Genomic DNA, 20,582 nt, shown 5'->3' with positions numbered 1-20,582 from the left:
TATATATATATATATATATATATATATATATATATATATATATATATATATACACACAAATGAGTTGATCAGGATAATCTAAAATATTACATTTCCACTACAATTTGTTTCGTATAGGCTGCAGAGCCGCCTACACTCATCGGGTGGCTGTGATCGACTGAAACTTTGGGCGGGAACGATTTCTTTTGTTTTGTTTTTGTTGGCACCTGTTTGTTGCAAATGGTTGAATAATTAGTGACTGCACAGGAGAAATTTTCTCCTGTGTCTGCAGGTCGATACTAATTCGTTTCTATTGTTGAGGGAGCACATTTCTGGATATCTGAGGAGTATGAATTTCTCGTGGAGGCACAGATTGCATTTTTTTGTGACGTTGGAGTATGGATTGCATTGCTTTATTATTTTCCAGTCAATCCTGTATTCTGTCTTTGCATCTTTCAGTGACCAGATGTGCTTGCTCAGTTCGGTGCTGTTTCTGTATTTTGTGTTGCGGAATGATAGCATGTGGTTATTATATCTTGTTTTGAATGGAGTCTCCGTCAGGCCGATGTATGTTGCGTGTGTATTGTTGTCTTCTCTGGTGACCGTTGCTTGGTAGACCACGCCCTCGGTGAGGCATTTTCCTGGCAATGGGCATTTGCTCTTTTGTCTGCAGTTGCATTCTTTATTGGCGATGGTGGCGGTTGTGTTCTTGTTTTCCATTTCCTTGGCAAGTACTGATTTGTTGTGTGAAGTGATAATACTTTGCATGTTCGGCATACAGCTGTAGCTTAGTTTGAGTGTATTCCTGTTGAATATCTTCCTGAGTGGATGATCGTGGCGGAAACATTTGTCGATTAAATGTAGAAATTTGCGCCCGATGTTGGTGTTGACGCTATTGTCAAACGGTGGGTTGAACCATATGATGTTTCGTGTTCTTGTGCGTTTTTCCTGTTGTTGTACGGGTTTGAAAGTGAGTTGGTGGTCGTAGCCGCTCTACGGATACTCTACGAAGAACATCCCGACTGCAAACCAGAAAGGCTACTTGAAACGTTTCATCGAGAAAACAGAATCATTCCTCAGGCGAGTACGATGGAAAGCTTCCCACTTCCTAAATCCATCTTGTAAACCAGACAAAGAAACCTTCGGTTTCAAAACCACAAAATCGCCGAAACCCGTCAGCGAGCTAAAAGAATTTGAAGACGGAATGCTAGAGCTCGTCCAAAACATCGAATTTAGAAAATCTAACAATTGTGAATTTCAGAAGAGACTATCGCAAGATGTCAAGAATATCAGAAATGACAACAAACTCCTTATAGCAGCTGACAAAACAACAAACTTTTACCGCATGGAACCAGCCCAGTACAACCAACTTTTACAGAACAACATAACAAATCATACAAGAAAGCCCCGAAAAATACAAAACCCCAAATAGTGAAAGAGGAAAAAAAGATTGCAGAAAGCCTTGAGCTAGACGACAGGATTGATGCCATCGCAGAAAAAGACGCTTTCGTAACACTGAAAGACCACAAACCAAATTTCAGCAACAACCCAGTATGCAGACTGATAAACCCATCAAAATCAGAAATCGGCATCATCAGCAAAAAAATCCTCGAACGGGTGAACACAAATATAGCAAAGAAAAGCGGGTTTAACCAATGGAAAAACACGCAATCTGTCATCAACTGGTACAAGGCGATCCCCGACAAATCCAAGCACACATTCATCTGTTTTGACATAGTTGACTTTTACCCATCAATAACGGAGGATTTACTGAAAAAAGCATTGGTCTTTGCATCAAATTACAACACGATCACTGCCGAAGAGAGAAACATCATCTTGCAAGCAAAGAAATCACTACTTTTCAATGACAACACAACCTGGTGTAAGAAGACAACAGACACACTATTTGATGTGACAATGGGCAGTTTCGACGGCGCAGAAACTTGCGAGCTTGTAGGGGCCTACTTGCTGTCACTGCTTAAACCGATATGCGGAGACAAGGCAGGCCTCTACAGAGACGACGGCCTGGCTGCACTTAACGAACCACCTAGGAAAATGGAGAACATAAAGAAACAAATATGCGCAGTTTTCAAAGACCACGGCTTCAGAATTACCATAGAAACCAACAAGAAATCTGTCAACTACCTGGACGTGACCTTCGACCTACGCACTGAAACTTTCAAGCCTTTCACCAAACCAAACAACATCCCGCTATACGTCAACCACAGAAGCAACCACCCACCCTCCATCATCCGCAACATACCAGAATCCATCAACAAACGATTGACCAGCATATCATCAGACAAACAAACATTCGATTCAGCCATCACACCATACCAAGATGCACTCAAAAAGAGCGGCTACGACCACCAACTCACTTTCAAACCCGTACAACAACAGGAAAAACGCACAAGAACACGAAACATCATATGGTTCAACCCACCGTTTGACAATAGCGTCAACACCAACATCGGGCGCAAATTTCTACATTTAATCGACAAATGTTTCCGCCACGATCATCCACTCAGGAAGATATTCAACAGGAATACACTCAAACTAAGCTACAGCTGTATGCCGAACATGCAAGTATTATCACTTCACACAACAAATCAGTACTTGCCAAGGAAATGGAAAACAAGAACACAACCGCCACCATCGCCAATAAAGAATGCAACTGCAGACAAAAGAGCAAATGCCCATTGCCAGGAAAATGCCTCACCGAGGGCGTGGTCTACCAAGCAACGGTCACCAGAGAAGACAACAATACACACGCAACATACATCGGCCTGACGGAGACTCCATTCAAAACAAGATATAATAACCACATGCTATCATTCCGCAACACAAAATACAGAAACAGCACCGAACTGAGCAAGCACATCTGGTCACTGAAAGATGCAAAGACAGAATACAGGATTGACTGGAAAATAATAAAGCAATGCAATCCATACTCCAACGTCACAAAAAAATGCAATCTGTGCCTCCACGAGAAATTCATACTCCTCAGATATCCAGAAATGTGCTCCCTCAACAATAGAAACGAATTAGTATCGACCTGCAGACACAGGAGAAAATTTCTCCTGTGCAGTCACTAATTATTCAACCATTTGCAACAAACAGGTGCCAACAAAAACAAAACAAAAGAAATCGTTCCCGCCCAAAGTTTCAGTCGATCACAGCCACCCGATGAGTGTAGGCGGCTCTGCAGCCTATACGAAACAAATTTGTAGTGGAAATGTAATATTTTAGATTATCCTGATCAACTCAGTTGTGTATTTAGCTCTACTCTAGTATTGAGCACTCTACTCCAGCTGATCTTGAACTAAACAAGTATATATACATATATATATATATATATATATATATATATATATATATATATACATATATACATACATATATATATATATACATATATATATATATATATATATATATATATATATATATATATATATAGAGAGAGAGAGAGAGAGAGAGAGAGAGAGAGAGAGAGAGAGAGAGAGAGAGAGAGAGAGAGATATGTATGCGTGATGACCTCATTGTAGGTTGAGCTGTATTACAAACGATCGTCTATACTGTATCGGTTACAGGCACGAGTAAATGCAAAAATGTTAGAAATAGTTTACAATAAACATTTTCAAAAATTCAGCATCATAGGAATTTAGTTGACAGACATGCAGATACAAAATGCCTAAGGAATTCTAAATTAAATAACTGATGAACACGTAGGAGATTTTGATGATGTTATTTCTTTGCTGTATATTAATTGTTGTAAACTAATCCTGCTGATGTCATATCTTCATCATTCATATGACACAATCATAGAGAGCCCATAATGATCTATTGCTTGCACTTGCATGACGTTACTTTACATCATTGCTGTATTTATTTCCATCCGAGTGAATTTAAACTGTTTAACTACTTTTGAGTATATATATATATATATATATATATATATATATATATATATATCGAAGATATACACACACACACACACACACACACACATACATATATATATATATATATATATATATATATATATATATATATATATATATATATATATATATATATATATATATATATATAGGTTATGTTGTACTCGCAGGTTGAGAAACTGCTCGATGAGGTCATTCCGGAGAGCGATTTGTACTTCAGGGTTGACTGGAGTGACAAAGTAACTGAGTTGTGACTCTGAGTTTCGCGCTCTGTGCGGTCATCAGACAACCAGTTGTGCCACCTGTTTCCATAGCCACTCAAATAATACAGTTAACACTATTACACAAAACATCACATGCAAGTCTAAAAACACAATATATCTTATAACCTGTAATAAATGCACAAAACAGTACGTAGGAGAGACCAAAACAGAGTTTCGATTAAGATTTAATAATCATCTGTCCACCATCAGTCGTAACTCAAACATGCCAGTAGCGCTTCATTTCAATTTGGATCAACATACAATCCAAGACGTATCAATAGTTGGAATTGTAAAAATCAATAAAACGGACGACCCGCTTCGAAAAAAGCTGGAATCCTTGTGGATTTCCAAATTAAAGACATTAACACCTGACGGCCTAAATATTCACAGCTAGCTGCTCCTATTGTCTCTATTCAAATTCCAACACTAGCGCCCTCCCAGCCACACTATGAATTCACATCCAAACATTCTCTTAATTGCCATTCAACATCTAAGCCATTCAAATAGGTAAGAAACAACTCCTGCATTTTCACCATACTGTCACTTAGTATTTTCTCTGACATGTAACTTTTGTACGAAAAATACCACTGTAACTCACTCCGAATTGAAACTTTTTGTTCTGTGGCAACCGAGGAAGTCATACTTTTAGGACAAAACGTTGAGCAGATATAATAAACTATTTGAACCAGCAGATTGGTACGTGTGTAATACCCTTTAAATGAATATGATATATATATATATATATATATATATTATATATATATATATATATATATAGTATACTGAATACTTTGTAATTATTTATTCATTCATTCATTCATTCATTCATTCATTCATTCATTCATTCATTCATTCATTCAATCATTCATATGGTCTATGAATATCTCATAATAACTAATAAATAATCATTGAAAGTGTGTCAGGACTAGGGATTACATAGAGAGTTTGGATTTTTGCAGTATTGCCTGAACCATAAACGCCCATTTCGCGGAGGGTGACAGTGGTGTAAGTTTCTATGGGCAAGATTGACCTCAACAGGTGCCACGAAAATGCGAAGAACAGTCAGATGTTCGCCGAGGGACTTGGGTCTATGTTGCATTGTTCTTCGCATTTCGAATTTGGTCATGGGCATTTAAAAGTGCAAAACAAGAGTGGTTGAGAAGCAGAAATTCGATCAGACAGACCATGGTCACAATACTCTTTTAGCATACTTTTAAATCGACTATTGATCGATAGAAATTTGACAGAAGTCTAGGATACTCGGCAGTTACTCGTCAGCTAAGGGCGAACGTGTATATTTAACAAGCTGTTTTGTTAAAGTTGTATATCGACGACGACCGCACCAAATGTCTTGAAACTTGATACCGTGACAGTATTACTTGTAAAAACATGTGTGAACTGAAGAAGTTGCAGTATTATATTAAATGGTTGGTATTTTGCATTGATAGGTTAACGATTAAGCAATTAGAGTTGTTTATGTTCGGAGGGACATGCGATGGTAAATGTAGATGCATGTGTTTAAGGTACAATGATATGACAGAAGTGAAAGAGATTGCGCAGTTCCAAGATAGCTAATTTTAATTACTAATTTGGACATTGAATGCTACATATTATTTCATTTTACTTTTATTTCAACAGTGACAGCATCAAATTTGATAAACCTCGGTACACGTATTGCTCCTAACACTATTTAAGCGAGCTAGAAGAAATATCACAGTTTTATGGCAAGTTATTGGTAATTTGCTTATATATCGAGCATGAAATATTGTGGTTTTTATCTCAGGAATTGCCACGTTACATTAGATGAATGTTTATAATAGCGAGACGTACGCTTACTGTCTGAGAAAAAAAAATCACATACTACCAGATATACTGTCATTCTAGAATCAAATCGGTGTACTTCATACGTTTCACTAGCCCTGTGTATTTCTTCCTCTCTAGTAGATTTGTGAAAAACTAAATATGGTTTGCATCGTGCTGCAGTATGTCTCCTCGTTCTAACAATTTCAGAGCAGGAACTCGTAAATTACAGTTTTGTGTAGTGCGATTCGTGCACTACAAAGGAAGGTTTGATGTCCGACAATGATCGACAACCTGAAAGAGATAGAAATAAATCCATATTTTAATCATGGGCCGTAAAATTCCATTTTCACGCATCTAAAGTAGTTTGTTATTTTACAAAACGTTTCACATTTTTTTTATCGACCAGCACCTACCAACTTACCTGCGAATTGCATCGTTCGGATGAGTTCAGTCTTTAAGATTTCTAGGATGTGGTGTACGCCTTCTTCACCCTAAAAAGTGAAACATTTATCCTAATTAATACATTAAATTTATTCTGCGTAATAGATGCGATTTCCGTATAATCTTTAAGATCAAAAGCTGGAATTTGGTCGTACTATATCAATTGCACATATCATGATCGGTGCCTTAAGTTGGGGAGTAACGTCTGCTCTATATATATGCTTATGTAATTATCATCGTATTTCAAAGTTCTCTAATTTACATAAAGGGGTGTACCATGGAAAATCACAAGATAACTGTTTTTCTTCTTGCGTCACTTTATAAACGCCCTTCGTGTAGGAGATTTTATTATTTGCTATCTGCTAAGACAAATTCGTGGCAATCAAAAGACATGCATACACAATCGATACTCACCGAGTGTGCAAGTCCATACAGAATTGGCCGGCCGACAAACACTGCTTTTGCTCCCAGTGCCAATGCTTTGAATACGTCAATGCCATTACGTATTCCACCATCTATGTAGACTTCTACTTTGTCACCAATAGCTCGAACGACTTCTGGCAGTGCTTCTATCTTGATAGTGGAAAATTTGAGTGTATGATGATTAATATAACTGAATTGCTGAAAATTAACAACATTGTTTCTTTTTACGTAGGGGTCTGTTGTTGATACATAATCGACATTATATAAATTATACATCTTCGGAGGCCATTTTATGTGTAATAATTACCCTTTCATCTAACACCAATGCGATCAGTACTGGCACTTTAAGCTTTATACATTCGCGCAGAAGCATAACGTATAATTGTAAATGTGTGGTAAACTTGCCTATCTTTTAAAAAAGGAAAACTTCGTTTACACAGCACCACAAAACGTATTTAATATTTGACAAAACAATTGTACAGTTTATTTAGTGTGGCAAGATAACTTAATGATATTAATGAAATACCTAATGTACATGCTTATTGTAGCCATCGCCTCCGTCAAGGTGACAAGTTTTCATTATGCGAATGTTCTGCTTGAGTTTACTTGTCTGTTTATTATAAACAGCCTTTTCTAATAAGATACTGACAGAGAAAACTAGCTGAAAATAGTCTGAATATATGTGATGCCTAGGACAATGTGTTCAGTAGTGTATACTTGATAGATAAAAGAAGCCAAACTTGTTCACAGTACAAGTATAACAAATACAGGGGATTCAAAAACACTGCCATAAAATACAGAGTTAATACTTTCAATTTTACAATCAAGTGTATTGATCACCACTTTAGCACAGCATATCATTACTTTATCTGTAGTTATTCATTCGAATGATACAAAGACCGCATAGGACGATGTGTACTAAACATTTCACAATAAAAGCACGAAGTAACACACATGTATATGTCCGCAACAAAGTGATAAGTATCTGTCCGTAATTGTCAGGTTCACAACAATAGGAAACACACGCTTTGTATCAAAGAGCTGTCCGCTGTCCACAATTCAAAGGTGTCCGCTTTTGTCAGGTTGCCGACCTATTGTTTGTAATAACAGCCATTCGGGAATAAACACAGTGTCAGTAAATGAGAGATGTCCGCATTTGTTAGGTGTCCGTAAGGACAGGTTTCACTGTACATCAAATTTAGTTTGAAGTCAAGAAAGAGTTGCGGTAATTCTCTGATAAATTCGTTACATGGTTAACATTGTCGGGTACTTTGCTGCTTACGAGTAAAGTCCAAGACTGAATCACCACCGATTCGGAGTAGAGGATTTATGATTTTGTCCGACGTCAAGCAACTCATTAGATACATCACTGTGAATAATAAACATTTTTTATTATTTTCTTTACACAAGCTTTTACTATTCTTGTTTGGGAGACGTTTGAGTGTACTTTTTAAAAATATTCGCAAAATACTTTGATTGTAAACATTGGTGCAGTTCGAGGTACTTACTGATGCCGGTACGGAGTCAAGTAATCGACCTCCGTGGTTTGATACAATGACAGCATTCACGCCATGGTTGACTGCCAATATGGCATCTTCTTCTGTTAAAACACCCTTAACGATGATTGGTAGATTGGTTTGTGTACGTAGCCAATCAACGTATTCCCAAGTTGCGGAGGGATCTCTCCTATCCATATCACTCGGCGTAGTACCAACTATCGGACCCATATCGTAGCCCTGTAAAAAGCGAGTGAATGAGCTTTGAAGACACATTTGTATGAAAGAATAAATGCAATCATGGAGAAACCATTGCAATATCAAAGATAGGAGTACTTAATCGATGTGCACTGTTTCGCCAACTTTATATTGTTGAAGAATGCATTTGCAATTTTTGGCATCAGGAAGCATGCTTAAAGAGTCCTAAGAGGAATAAACTGTGAACTAAATGCACTTCTTACTCTTGTATTTTAAGTTGGATTCCATTTCTACATTCAGCTAAAACTTTTTTTCCATACTTAGTTGATTCTATTTGGTAAATGTGCTTAGAACAGTTACTGTATCTATCCTCGTAACACTTCAAAAAATGTCTACAATGAGTGTAGGAATTCGTACAACACTTAGGTACATGTGGGGCATTGATATAACACGCTTCATCTTGACACATATCATCCTAATTCTGTAACGTCATTTGAGCGTAGTGGTTCATTGATATTCAAGAGCTTAAAGTGCACACTATGCTTTTCTCGCACCCTGGACATTTTACATTTCATTCTTTGCATATTATCCCAAGGGACGATGATAGCTTTTCATTACAAAAAAGACGATCAAGTAATGGCTCCAAGCAAAATGTGTAAGGAAAATGCCATTAGGGTCATGTTTAATTGCACAACAAAACACAATCATGTGACAATCTATATCATTGTTCATTGTCTGGTATGTATCGTCTATTTCACTGCATTATTGACGCGTACGTCCTGAATGACCTCGTACCTCCTAAGTTGACTGATGTTTTGTCATCGAATTAGGATATAGCTTTCTCAAACACGCGCAATGCCAGCCATGGTAATTATAGTTATCTTCAAAAATTCAAAACTGCCAAGGGTCAAATATCACTCTTTACGTTCAGCGATTGTTTGGAATACATTTGGAATACATTTGGAATACTTTTTTCTCTTTTGAAGTAAAAATACATGATTACCTTGCTTGGCAATTTACAAGTAAAAGTGAATATATACTATATTTATTTCATTTTCCATGCCATGTACTTAAAAGGTCATTCTTGTTTTGTGTACCGAACATTCCCGCACCTTGAGTTTCTACACAAGTCCTTTTCCCATTTTCTTAGAGGGCTTTGATGAAAATTACAATTTAATTTATAACTTAGCCTACCCTATTTGAATAAATATTAAAACTTATATTAATTTTCCGATAGACATGTGTGACATCAGCTCAAGAATGCAAAACTAACATTAAATGATCGCCATTCTTACCTAAATTCTGAATTTATGGTATAGAAAAAAATGTAAATTTGTTGTCATTACACACTTCATCGTAATTTGACCTCATTAGTTTTGTCTGTCGTTCAGGGATAAGGGTTTTCTCATTCATCACATGTCTAGATTCTTAATTCTTCTTGATTTCAACAAAATTGAGGCACAATACCTTTAAATACTTCTCCAAATGACCGTAGCCATGGGTTTCAATAGTCTTACGGAAGTGAACAGAACTTTCCTTTCTATGACGCGTTCTGGCAAGTTGCCCAAGTGATGGGTTGTCAATAGTTAGAACAAGGCCTTTATAATTTGTACATTCAGCTCTTCTGACCAAGTCGAGAGTCACGGTACGATTTCGAAATACATAGAGATTCAACCATTTCAGTCCGTTTGGTGTTTTTGCCCTTACTTCCTCCATTGATTTATTGGCGTGCAGACTCAATACCATACATGTTCCCATTGTCTCAGCAGCTGTAAAGAAAAACAGGTAATTTTACAATTTTTGGACTCTGGAAACAGTTTTTTTTAGCAGATATAATGAATTCTTGGAATTTCTCATCAGTACAATACATCGCTATTCTATTTGTTCAGGATTTTTCACTTTCTACGATAAAGTAATTGTAGACCTACTCGTTACTTAAAACAGAGTCACAGAAAGCCTCCAAATAACGAGATACTTACTTGTTTGTTCCTATCACTGCCAAACTGAAAAAAAATCAAAACATCTCTCTCTCTCTCTCTCTCTCTCTCTCTCTCTCTCTCTCTCTCTCTCTCTCTCTCTCTCTCTCTCTCTCTCAACCTCTCAACCTCTCCGTTCCCCCGTCTCTCTGTCTCTGTCCGTCTTTCTGTCTCTGTCTCTCTGTCCATGTCTCACCGTCTCTGTTTCTGTCTCTCTGTCAATGTCTCACCGTCTCCGTCTGTCTCTGTCCCTCTATCTCTATCTCACACACCCCTCCTCTCTCTCTCTCTCTCTCTCTCTCTCTCTCTCTCTCTCTCTCTCTCTCTCTCTCTCTCTCTCTCTCTCTCTCTCTCTGGCGTTCCAGATCACTCCATGATGAGCCGATGAGCATTCGTTTTTACCTTTTGCTGTAGCCACTTCTGCATCCGGGTTTACTATTCCATGTAATGCAGTTGGTGCGATACATATTGGAAGATCTACTCGATGACCAAGTAATGAAAGTGACAAGTCATTTGAAGACACGTCTTGCAATAAACGTGGCCTTATGCGAAGTCTGCTCAGAGAAATATTTACAATAATTAATACGCTGAACATTTCCATAACATGTCTTTCGTTAGAAAATAAAGGACAATTAAAGGTATACATTCACTTGTAATCTAAATATGCCCATATATGGTCAAAGGGCGTTCCTTGGTATTCGAAATGCTCATGTGAGGGCGCTGTTTTTAAAAAGCGGCAACCCGCTTAAAATCTGTGATTGGTTTTCTCTTTCCATGGTAACTGTGGCAAAATTGAAAAAGGTGACAGTGTACCTTTAAGGAAAATATCAAAAGCGAAAGGTTTAATGACACAGCCTCCTTGACATACTATATTTAATTGCATATTACATGATAATTTATAACGATTATTATTCATTTACCATTGAAAACAATGTTATTTTGAGTGTGCTAATTAGGTTGTAAAGAACGCTCGTTTCATATCATCGTTTTTTACCCTCTTTTCATATCATCGTTTTTTTCCATATTATTTCCATTCCCCTCCAATGACCTTTCTCATTTTACTGGGGGGAGGGGGGTCATCTAGGGGACCTATTGGACAATAACCAGGACATGTCTTTCGCTCCGTACCAGCTTGCCAAGGATTCCGAAGGAAATTATTGCGACGTTGCATTGAAACAGTCACAAATCAGCCTTTACAATGTCCCTGCCATGATTTTAAGATGTATAACAATGCTAGTACACAAACACCTCAAGGTTCAAAAGGACCTTCAGAAGTAGGTAAAATATGCAAATAATAAAAGATCTGCTTTTAGAAAGCATTGATTTCAAAGATATCATGTTAACATGGATCTAATCCTTCACATATTGAAGGCACATGAGCTGCAACTTTTGGCATTATTTTCATTATTTTACATTTATTTAATATTAGTTCATGGGAATATTCTGACTCAGAGATGTTTACTCAAGTATAATTATCAACTGAGGGGGACTGCACGGGGAGGTTTCAGTAAGAGAATTAATAAACGGGTGCTGCACCCAAATATTACCGCCTCCCCACAACCATGCGATAAACGCCGTAAATGGTGCATGTACACATTTGAATATATACAAATACAACACGGTGCAACCTAATGGAAGGACAGGAAAGGGATTCACTCACACAACATGACAAGATTTTGAAAATGGCGGGAAATTTAAAATGAACAAAGATATGTTCAATTTTTTGCCTATTCTGGCACAAGTAGACGCTGTTGCGGCATAGTTAATGACTATATCGTTCAATTTACAGATTGCAACTAATATGTGAGGAAATTGGAGGTACCTTGAGGTTAGACAATTTCGCAGAGTTGCAGCTCATAGGCCTTTAAAAGACGTACTCTGTATTACATTTTGTTAACACATATCGATAACATTTTGAATACTGCTATGCTTCCAACTCGTGTCTGCTATTTCGTTAAGTGAACATGCTTCCAATAATCTCCCTTTATTACAAGATAACATCTGTCTTCTCATGTCAAAAGAATCTAGGACGCCAGCAAAGGTAACACATGGAATAGTTTGTTGGTTACCACAGTAAGAGGAGTATACTGGTCTGTGATAGCACAGTTGAAGGAAGGATGCTGGTCTGAGATCACAAAATTTTTTAAATAATCCGTCATTAGATTTGAAATATGCTTGGCCATAGGCGCGGTACCGCATGATCATATTTTCATATAAATATTCATATCTGCTTCAAAGATAAATCCGTGAATTGAGCATAAATATGTCAAGGAATTACGTTCAAATCCCATACAGAAATAAGACGAAAAAATATAATACATGATATGCAGTTGTGGACTTTGGATCGGGTTAAAATTAATTAGAAGACAACAGCTGTTAAGAAAACAAAGGGGACTTCATAGTACATAACACAACACGATTGTCGGCAACCGGACCAACCCGCAATACAGCAGCATGACCATTTGTCAGCGACTTTGTCTGACATCCTCGATGTGGATTCAATGGACTAAAATGCGACCATTACGAGTAATGATGCGATCCCTTTGGTTTTTACTTTCAACTTGAACATAAACATTTTCTATTCTTTGTCATTCATATATAATTTGCACATAATATTCACCAGACTTAGAGTTGTTCATCGGAATGGCATAGGGCCGATATGCTATTTTTGTTTCCCTAAGTAAAAAGTGGAAGGAAATATAAAATGCAGGAATTCCATGATAAGCCCTATACTCTATTACTTGAAATTGAAGTCCCATTTACACTGACTACAATAATAATGAAAACAATTAATGACTTGAAATGATAGATACAGTGTGGTGAACGATAGTCTAGTCATAATGTGTAAAAATCCTAACCTCTTGTCATTTTGTCGAATGGGTACAGAAATGTTTAAAGTCTCAAAGTAAAAATGTTCAAAAAGCTCGCCATAACATCATTCGTCAATATAATGACATATAAAGAGTACTGTGCATTGCAAAGCAGGTACAGAATTTTTTATAACAACTATGGGAGCATCGGTTATTGTAGCTAAGGTAGGCTGGCAAAAAGTGTGCCTCCATCAAAATAAAATACCCCTAACCACTCAAAAATAATGTTGATGACCCCTTAAAAGATAATAAAAATCCATAGAAACCCCCGCACGCGAAATTTTTATATGTATTATTTCAAAATTTTCATGATTTGTATAAAAGCTAAAGTAATAGACAGTTGTTTCTGGTATAGGTTTTTAATACTTTCTATAGCACTTTGAAATAGCCAGCGTTGTCAATGTGACATGCCAGTGTGTCGTGTGCATTTTTATTGTTGAAAACTAACAATGAAGTATGGAGTTGAGTTTGATCATAAACACTAACAATGTAGGACACATCAATCATACAGTAAATATAATCTGGGTCAATTATCATATGCTTTGTGTAATTGACCTCCTATGTATAAGGTAAAGGTCAGCTATGTCCCATAGGTAAGCTTCCCCAATATTTATTTTGATGGCTAGTGAAATTGAAACTTCGTATAAATATAGTTCAAAGTTATAAGACAGAAAATGCACGTACGGCTATTCCAACTGCCGTGTACTGACTGCGAAATGAAACAGGAGGAAAACCGTTTTTTTCCTCAACTGTATTTGTTACGATATTAACTGAACGCTCTCTTAGTATAACCGTTTTAGGTGCAGTCCTCAATACAAGAGGATTTACATTTGGATCTGGTAAAAATTTGGAATTAAAGTGAAGAATTATCCATAAGGGAAGTACACATCAATGGCTGTGTAATGATTGATTTTATTGCAATGTTGTTTGTTTTTCATGAATTAGGAATAATGTTTTTACTCTAGGAGAAGACTTTAATGATGTAATACAATATGCAGAAGATCATCTGACAAACTTGTCAATTACTTTCTAGAATATAGAGTGCTTCATATTCCGAATCAAATGAGGAATCGTTAGAAAAAATTGTGATATCTCAGACTTTCCTCCTTCCTCGTATTACAATATCTAAGACCGACACCCTTCCTTCCTTTTAGTACGCTGATGGATATCTCTTCACAAACCTTTTAAAAGCCTTCCTGTTCTGCTCCAGCGTAATCTCTTCATCACTGCCAGACTCGTAATATAAGCATGCCATTTCGTGCACTCTCTGCTTGAAAAGATCGCCATAATCTGCTACACTCGCCGGTTTATCAGTCATCCTTGACATTCACGGTGGACTTAAATTCGAAGTAATATTTAAAGCGGTAGTTTAATTCAGGGCTGAACACACTGTTTTGTGCAAAAATTGAAAACTTTTTAAGATAGTTGCTGAACACATATAATCAAGTTACAAGTTACAAGCTAGGTGAAAAGTGGTCATCAAAACGACACTATATTTCCCTTACATGTCACCTTGAACTCGTTTGAAAAGTTAAAATGACAATTATTTGACGGGTTGAAATCTCCTTACCATAATATTCATGTACAGCCACTTATACATCGACATGCAGTGACCTTCACTGATATGGCACAGTTATCGGTCATCTGTAATTTATTTAGCCCTTTTATTTTTTGCTTTCCTGTATCTTCCTTCAACCTCTTTGGAAATTACTGTACTCACGTTATCCCGGCACGTAACTTTATGGTCATGTTCATTATCACATGCAAACAAAGAGGTCTTTCTCGGTTTTCAAGGGATGATAGATGAAATTGCTTGAAAATATCATTCAGGAGGAGATATATCCCTTCCTTGCAACCCATCCCCTGCAAATTTGGCCTCTATATTCTATTATTGCAAGATGCGAGGTATAATGATATTCAAATATGCAGATTACATCAATGAGCATTGTTTCGGTATTAAAATTTTTCTATGCTAATGACCCTTAATCAACATGGAATATTCATGTACCTCGGATCTTGCGGTTCTAAAGGTGGAGGTGTTGGTCTTTATCTACACGAATCACTGTCATATTCTGTAATTGACTCTGTTGTACTAAGTCATTGCGAATGCATTTTTGTTGAAACGGTACTTGATAATACTAAGGTCATAATAGGCGTTATATACCGAAAACCAAATACATCTACTGAGGAATTCCTGATCAGTCTGACAGACTGCCTTGATAAATTAAGTTTGAGTAATAAGAAATGTGTCTTGTTAGGTGACTTCAACATTGATGCAGCTGGGAACAGTAATGTGTTCAATGATTATATCGCTACTCTTAATGGAAATAACTTTTATCAAGTTGTGGATATACCGACTAGAGTAACTGGTCATAGCTCCACATCAATAGATCATTGTCACGTAAATTTCCGTGATTATTTCATTGAAGCGGGTACTATCGAAATTGATATAAGTGACCATTATCCTATTTTCGCAATCTTTAAAGAGCTACGACATGTATTCAATGTCAAAACATCTGATTACAAGCATGACTTTTCCTCTTTTGATCCAGTCTCTTTTAAAGCTGACTTGGCTAATATTTCTTGGTATGATGTTTATAATGCAAATGATGCTAATGCTGCTTACGATAATTTTTACAAGTTGTTTCATGATATGGCGATTAAACACGTACCAGTTAAATGCATAACAATGCCACGTAAGCGTGTACGGAAACCTTGGTTAACAAAAGGTCTCCTGGTTTCAATTAAAAACAAACAAAGGATGTTTTCTAAAACAAAACGACACTGTGAAAACTCGCCAATTCATCAACAGTACAAATTATATCGCAATCTGTTGACTAAATTACTGAGGAAGGCCAAGAAGAAGTACTTTTGTGACAGACTTTTTATGTCTGTTGGAAATGATCACAACACGTGGAGGACTATCAATGAAATACTGAACAAGAATTCTAAAAATACAGCTCCACAAAAATTAAAAGATGATGGTAATCCAGGTAAATTTTTCACCAAAAGTAAAGATATTGCAGAAGCTTTTAATTCTTTTTTGTTAAAATTGGGCGAACATTGGAATCACAAATAACCTGTACTACCAATTTTAGTGAGTATCTTCATGATCGACAACCCCAGTCATTTTTCTTTCATCCTGTTCTGCCATATGATATACTCAAAGAAATTAATTCACTAGATCCTTGTAAAGCTATAGGTTTTGACGAAATACACCCCAAGCTTGTAAAAGAAGCAGCTGATTATATAGTAGAACCACTTGCTCATATTATTAATACGTCATTATCCCAGGGTATATTCCCGGAAAAGTTAAAAATGGCAAGAGTAACCCCTATTTTTAAAAAGGGCTGTGCATATGAAATTGGCAATTATAGGCCTATTTCTGTATTGCCAGTTTTTAGTAAAATCATAGAATCTGTTGTAAATACACAACTCAGTGTATTTTTGGAAAAGTTTGACGTTCTAATCGACAATCAGTACGGCTTTCGCAAGAAGCATAGCACAAAATTAGCATTAGCAGACCTTATAGCTGAAATATTTAAGCAAATTGACGATGGTTATGTTACTTTTGGTATTTTTATTGATTTTAAAAAAGCTTTTGACACGATAAATCACACAATTTTATTATCAAAGCTAAGTCATTATGGGATTAGAGGGTCGACTCTGAACTGGTTTAAGACTTACATTGAAGGCCGACAACAGTATGTTAATATAAACAACTGTACTTCAAAAACTCAAATAATCCCTTGCGGAGTTCCACAGGGATCTATCCTAGGCCCTCTTCTCTTTTTAATTTATATCAACGATATCAGCAAATCATCTCAGATATTTCAATTCAGGTTATTTGCTGACGACACCAATTTATTTTATTCAGATAACATACATAGAATTGATCTGGATATTTTAAATACAGAGTTAACAAAAGTACATACCTGGTGCAAGTCCAACAAGCTTACTGTTAATGTTTACAAAACAAACTACATTATCTTTAAAACTGCTCGCAGAAATTTTGACCCTCAGGGTGCTTTATTTGTTGGTGATCTGGCAATCAAAATGTTTTTTCTGCTATCTATCTTGGGGTTACTCTGGATTCTTCTTTAACATGGAAATATCATATTGAAACAATTATCAAGAAGGTTAGTCAAAAAGTAGGTCTTATATCATATTTACGTCATTATCTTCCAAAATCAATTTTATTGTTATTGTACAATTGTTTTATTCTCCCTCATATAATGTATTGTATTGAAATATGGGGAAATGCGTATAAAACCTATCTAGACAGGATTTTTAGATTACAAAAGAGAGTGGTCAGACTGATAACTTTTTCTAGTAAAATTACACACAGTGCTCCATTGTTTCAGCAACTTGGAATTCTCAATGTTTATAAACTTTGTAAGTTTCAGACCTGTATATTTGCTTTTGACTTAAAAACTGGTCATTATGGGCATTCATTAGATCGTTATGCTTCATCAATTTCACATACATATGAAACACGTTTATCTACTGGCGACAATTTTGTTATTCCAAAGGTAAATTTAAAATTAACTCAAAATAATATATATTATTCTATTGCTAAGCATTGGAACGAAATTCCAAGGACGATAAAATCTGTACAATCAAGAAATTATTTAAAACCTCACTTAAAAATTTTCTTTTGAACTCAGAACAGTGAATCTCTGTATTTTTTGGTTTTTTATTTGTTTTCACCTCGCTGTTGAAATGTAATATGTACTTCTTGAAAAGGATGGCAAACTATATTACTATGATATCATGATTTGTATGAATTCTGGGCCAGGGACTTGATTAGTTCCACTAGAACTACTTCCCTGGTCCCCACCAGTAATGTTGACACATTTTTTACTGGTGAAATAAAGTCATTATCATCATTCATTATCATCATATCTACATTTGTCTCTCTTTGCCGCCTATAGACAGCATTTTCGTTCATACCTAAATCCATCACGTACAGTTGTCTTGGCAGGTTAGGGGAAGTCACCTAGTTTACTATCGTTTTTCTAGTAATACTTTGCTGCTTCAAAAAAAATAGATGAATGTGTTCTGCTATGTGCAACTACTTGATATATGTAAATTTGCAGCCTGCCACAGCAGAGGACTGAAAATATAGTTTACATTTTTGGAGACTTAAATTATCATAAATTTTGATGACTTGAAAGGAAGTACTTTAACTACTTTTTGAGGTTGTTATAGGCACCCCTCTATGAACGTAGTCTTAGAAAAAGAACAGTCAATTCTAATTCGATATATTGAGAATATTACATTTATAAAATGAATTCGAATGTATTCAGAATACGTAACTAAAAGTGAAGGTTCACAGCGGCCAAGGAAGTTGGAATATGTGTTCATGGATGAAATGTTACATACGTGAATAATTCACAGGGGGCTTGATTACGTTTTTACTATGCTTAATTCACTTTCAGATCCTATTCGGAAAAAGTGCATGAAAAGCTTTGTACATTAGGTATATACATGGTGCTATTCCCAGTCTATCTGTTTCAATAACATGTAACTCAGCTTGTACAGTGTCAGGGAGCGTTAACCGCTGAATGACCTTTAGCAGCTGGCTGTGAGAAGACTACGTCACTTGCCGAGGTCATATAATCACTGTTTACAGCTGGCGAGAAGCTACGCCTGCAAAGTCTTATGTTTCACTTTCAGTAAAAAACTGTTTTAAACACACGTTCAGGCAAGAAAAGCGAAGTAATTTATGGAATCCAAGTACATTCTGTACATGTGTACATAGGGCCAGATGACGTTCAAAGCACAGATTTGACTTCAATGTAGCAGCAACGTATGTGATGTGACCTATGACAGTGCCATAGTCGAGGTCGACTATTACATGGTTTAAATATGTTTGATATATAAGACATCAGCACGAAATTAGCAGCAACGGCGACTCCGAATGGCTGCAGAGACACTCGAAAAACCAACAGACGAACAAAGTAAACAAGTTTAAGCTGAAATGACCCACCTTTAGACCAATAATACGGTTTTGAATAGATCAAATTGCCTAGTTCTATCGCAGGAACAAAGGAGCTGCCGTCAGTCAGTTATGCATCTATGTTAATATGCTTTGCATTCAGGAGAACTTCGCGTTTCAAACGACTTAAAGGTCAAAAGGTTCACTGTATTAAGGCTGCGTTCAAAAATACCGGTGGGCGGGGGTTGGAGGAATCGCGATTGAAATATTTTTTTGCAGACTCCCCTTCAATACCCTCTAAACTTTTTAAGTGCCCCGTCTATGATAATTTTTTCAATTCCTCCCATTATCATGTAGCCGCATATTTATCGGGGTGTACGCAACGAAAAAAATAAACATGTATTGGGAATTATGCTCGCAGATATTCCACACTACCTGCTATTAGCAATATGTAGAGCCATGTTCCTCAGGCAAATTCTTAAATTCATTTTTAAACGCATCAGTAGACTTTTTGATTTATCAGTCCCAGCCGACTTTGGCCAGGTCAATGGAACCTGCTGAAGGGCACATAAAATGACGATCATGAGAGAGTATGCAAATTGTGAATTCCTGGCTACATTACATGCTACTTAATTTTTTTTTACAAAATTGACGACATTGGAAGGTTAAAATATTCAATTAAATAAACATTTTAATCTCATTAAAGTTTGGTGTAATAATGGAAAATTATTAAAATAATTCCATTTAGTCACACATTTTTTCACTTAAAATAAAGGCGTTACATATTCAAAGTTTTGCGTTTTTTGTTATTAATGAAAATTTAGAAAAAACAAGCATGGTGACCCCATCTTTTTGTATAGTATTGTATTATTTTCATATGCCAGAATTCAAAATATCCCTGATAACTTTCAAGTCTCCTGGTTTTCCATGTGCCGCTCTCTGGCCTGATCTTGAGTACAAGTATGTTTCACTGTCATGGGTGTCACATGACCCGAACTCTTCTTCAGCTACTTCATAGTCAGAGCTATCTCTGTCACTGCCGGTATGCAGTGATAGTGACCTTAACGGCAGAAGGAACATTAACTTTGAAAATGTTGACAATAATTTTATTCAGTTTATGCAACTGCGTTCTACTCCTACTGCCCACAGATATTTGAACTGCCCAGTTCAGTTCAGCTGTTAGAGTGTGACAAAACGAGGTTTGTGACAGATGAAGACATTAATTTACAAATGAAGTAAAATTAAAAT

The 20,582-nt window shown here is 36.4% G+C and overlaps 1 protein-coding gene across 2 annotated transcripts; it reads right to left on the bottom strand.

Annotated features, from left to right (window-relative positions):
• Positions 1-5,744: 5,744 nt before the first annotated feature.
• On the bottom strand, positions 5,745-19,546 carry LOC139143310 (2-Hydroxyacid oxidase 2-like). Of its 2 annotated transcripts, none has more exons than XM_070713539.1 (8): positions 19,386-19,546; positions 14,575-14,782; positions 10,926-11,077; positions 10,015-10,316; positions 8,362-8,589; positions 6,845-7,003; positions 6,411-6,480; positions 5,745-6,280 (listed from the first exon to the last, which is right to left on the bottom strand). In XM_070713539.1, the coding sequence occupies exons 2-8, from the start codon at positions 14,718-14,720 to the stop codon at positions 6,213-6,215; spliced, it is 1,125 nt and encodes a 374-aa protein (XP_070569640.1). In that variant the 5' UTR covers positions 14,721-14,782; positions 19,386-19,546; the 3' UTR covers positions 5,745-6,212. The 2 variants fall into 2 exon arrangements, with proteins under 2 accessions (XP_070569640.1, XP_070569639.1); XM_070713538.1 differs by having other exon boundaries at positions 14,575-14,730; positions 19,386-19,526.
• Positions 19,547-20,582: the final 1,036 nt, after the last annotated feature.

Source organism: Ptychodera flava, chromosome 11 (assembly GCF_041260155.1).
Source record: "Ptychodera flava strain L36383 chromosome 11, AS_Pfla_20210202, whole genome shotgun sequence".
In the NCBI taxonomy this organism is placed as follows: domain Eukaryota; kingdom Metazoa; phylum Hemichordata; class Enteropneusta; family Ptychoderidae; genus Ptychodera; species Ptychodera flava.
The sequence above is the reverse complement of the archived record's forward strand: the minus strand, read 5'-3'. Positions and strand labels throughout refer to the sequence as shown.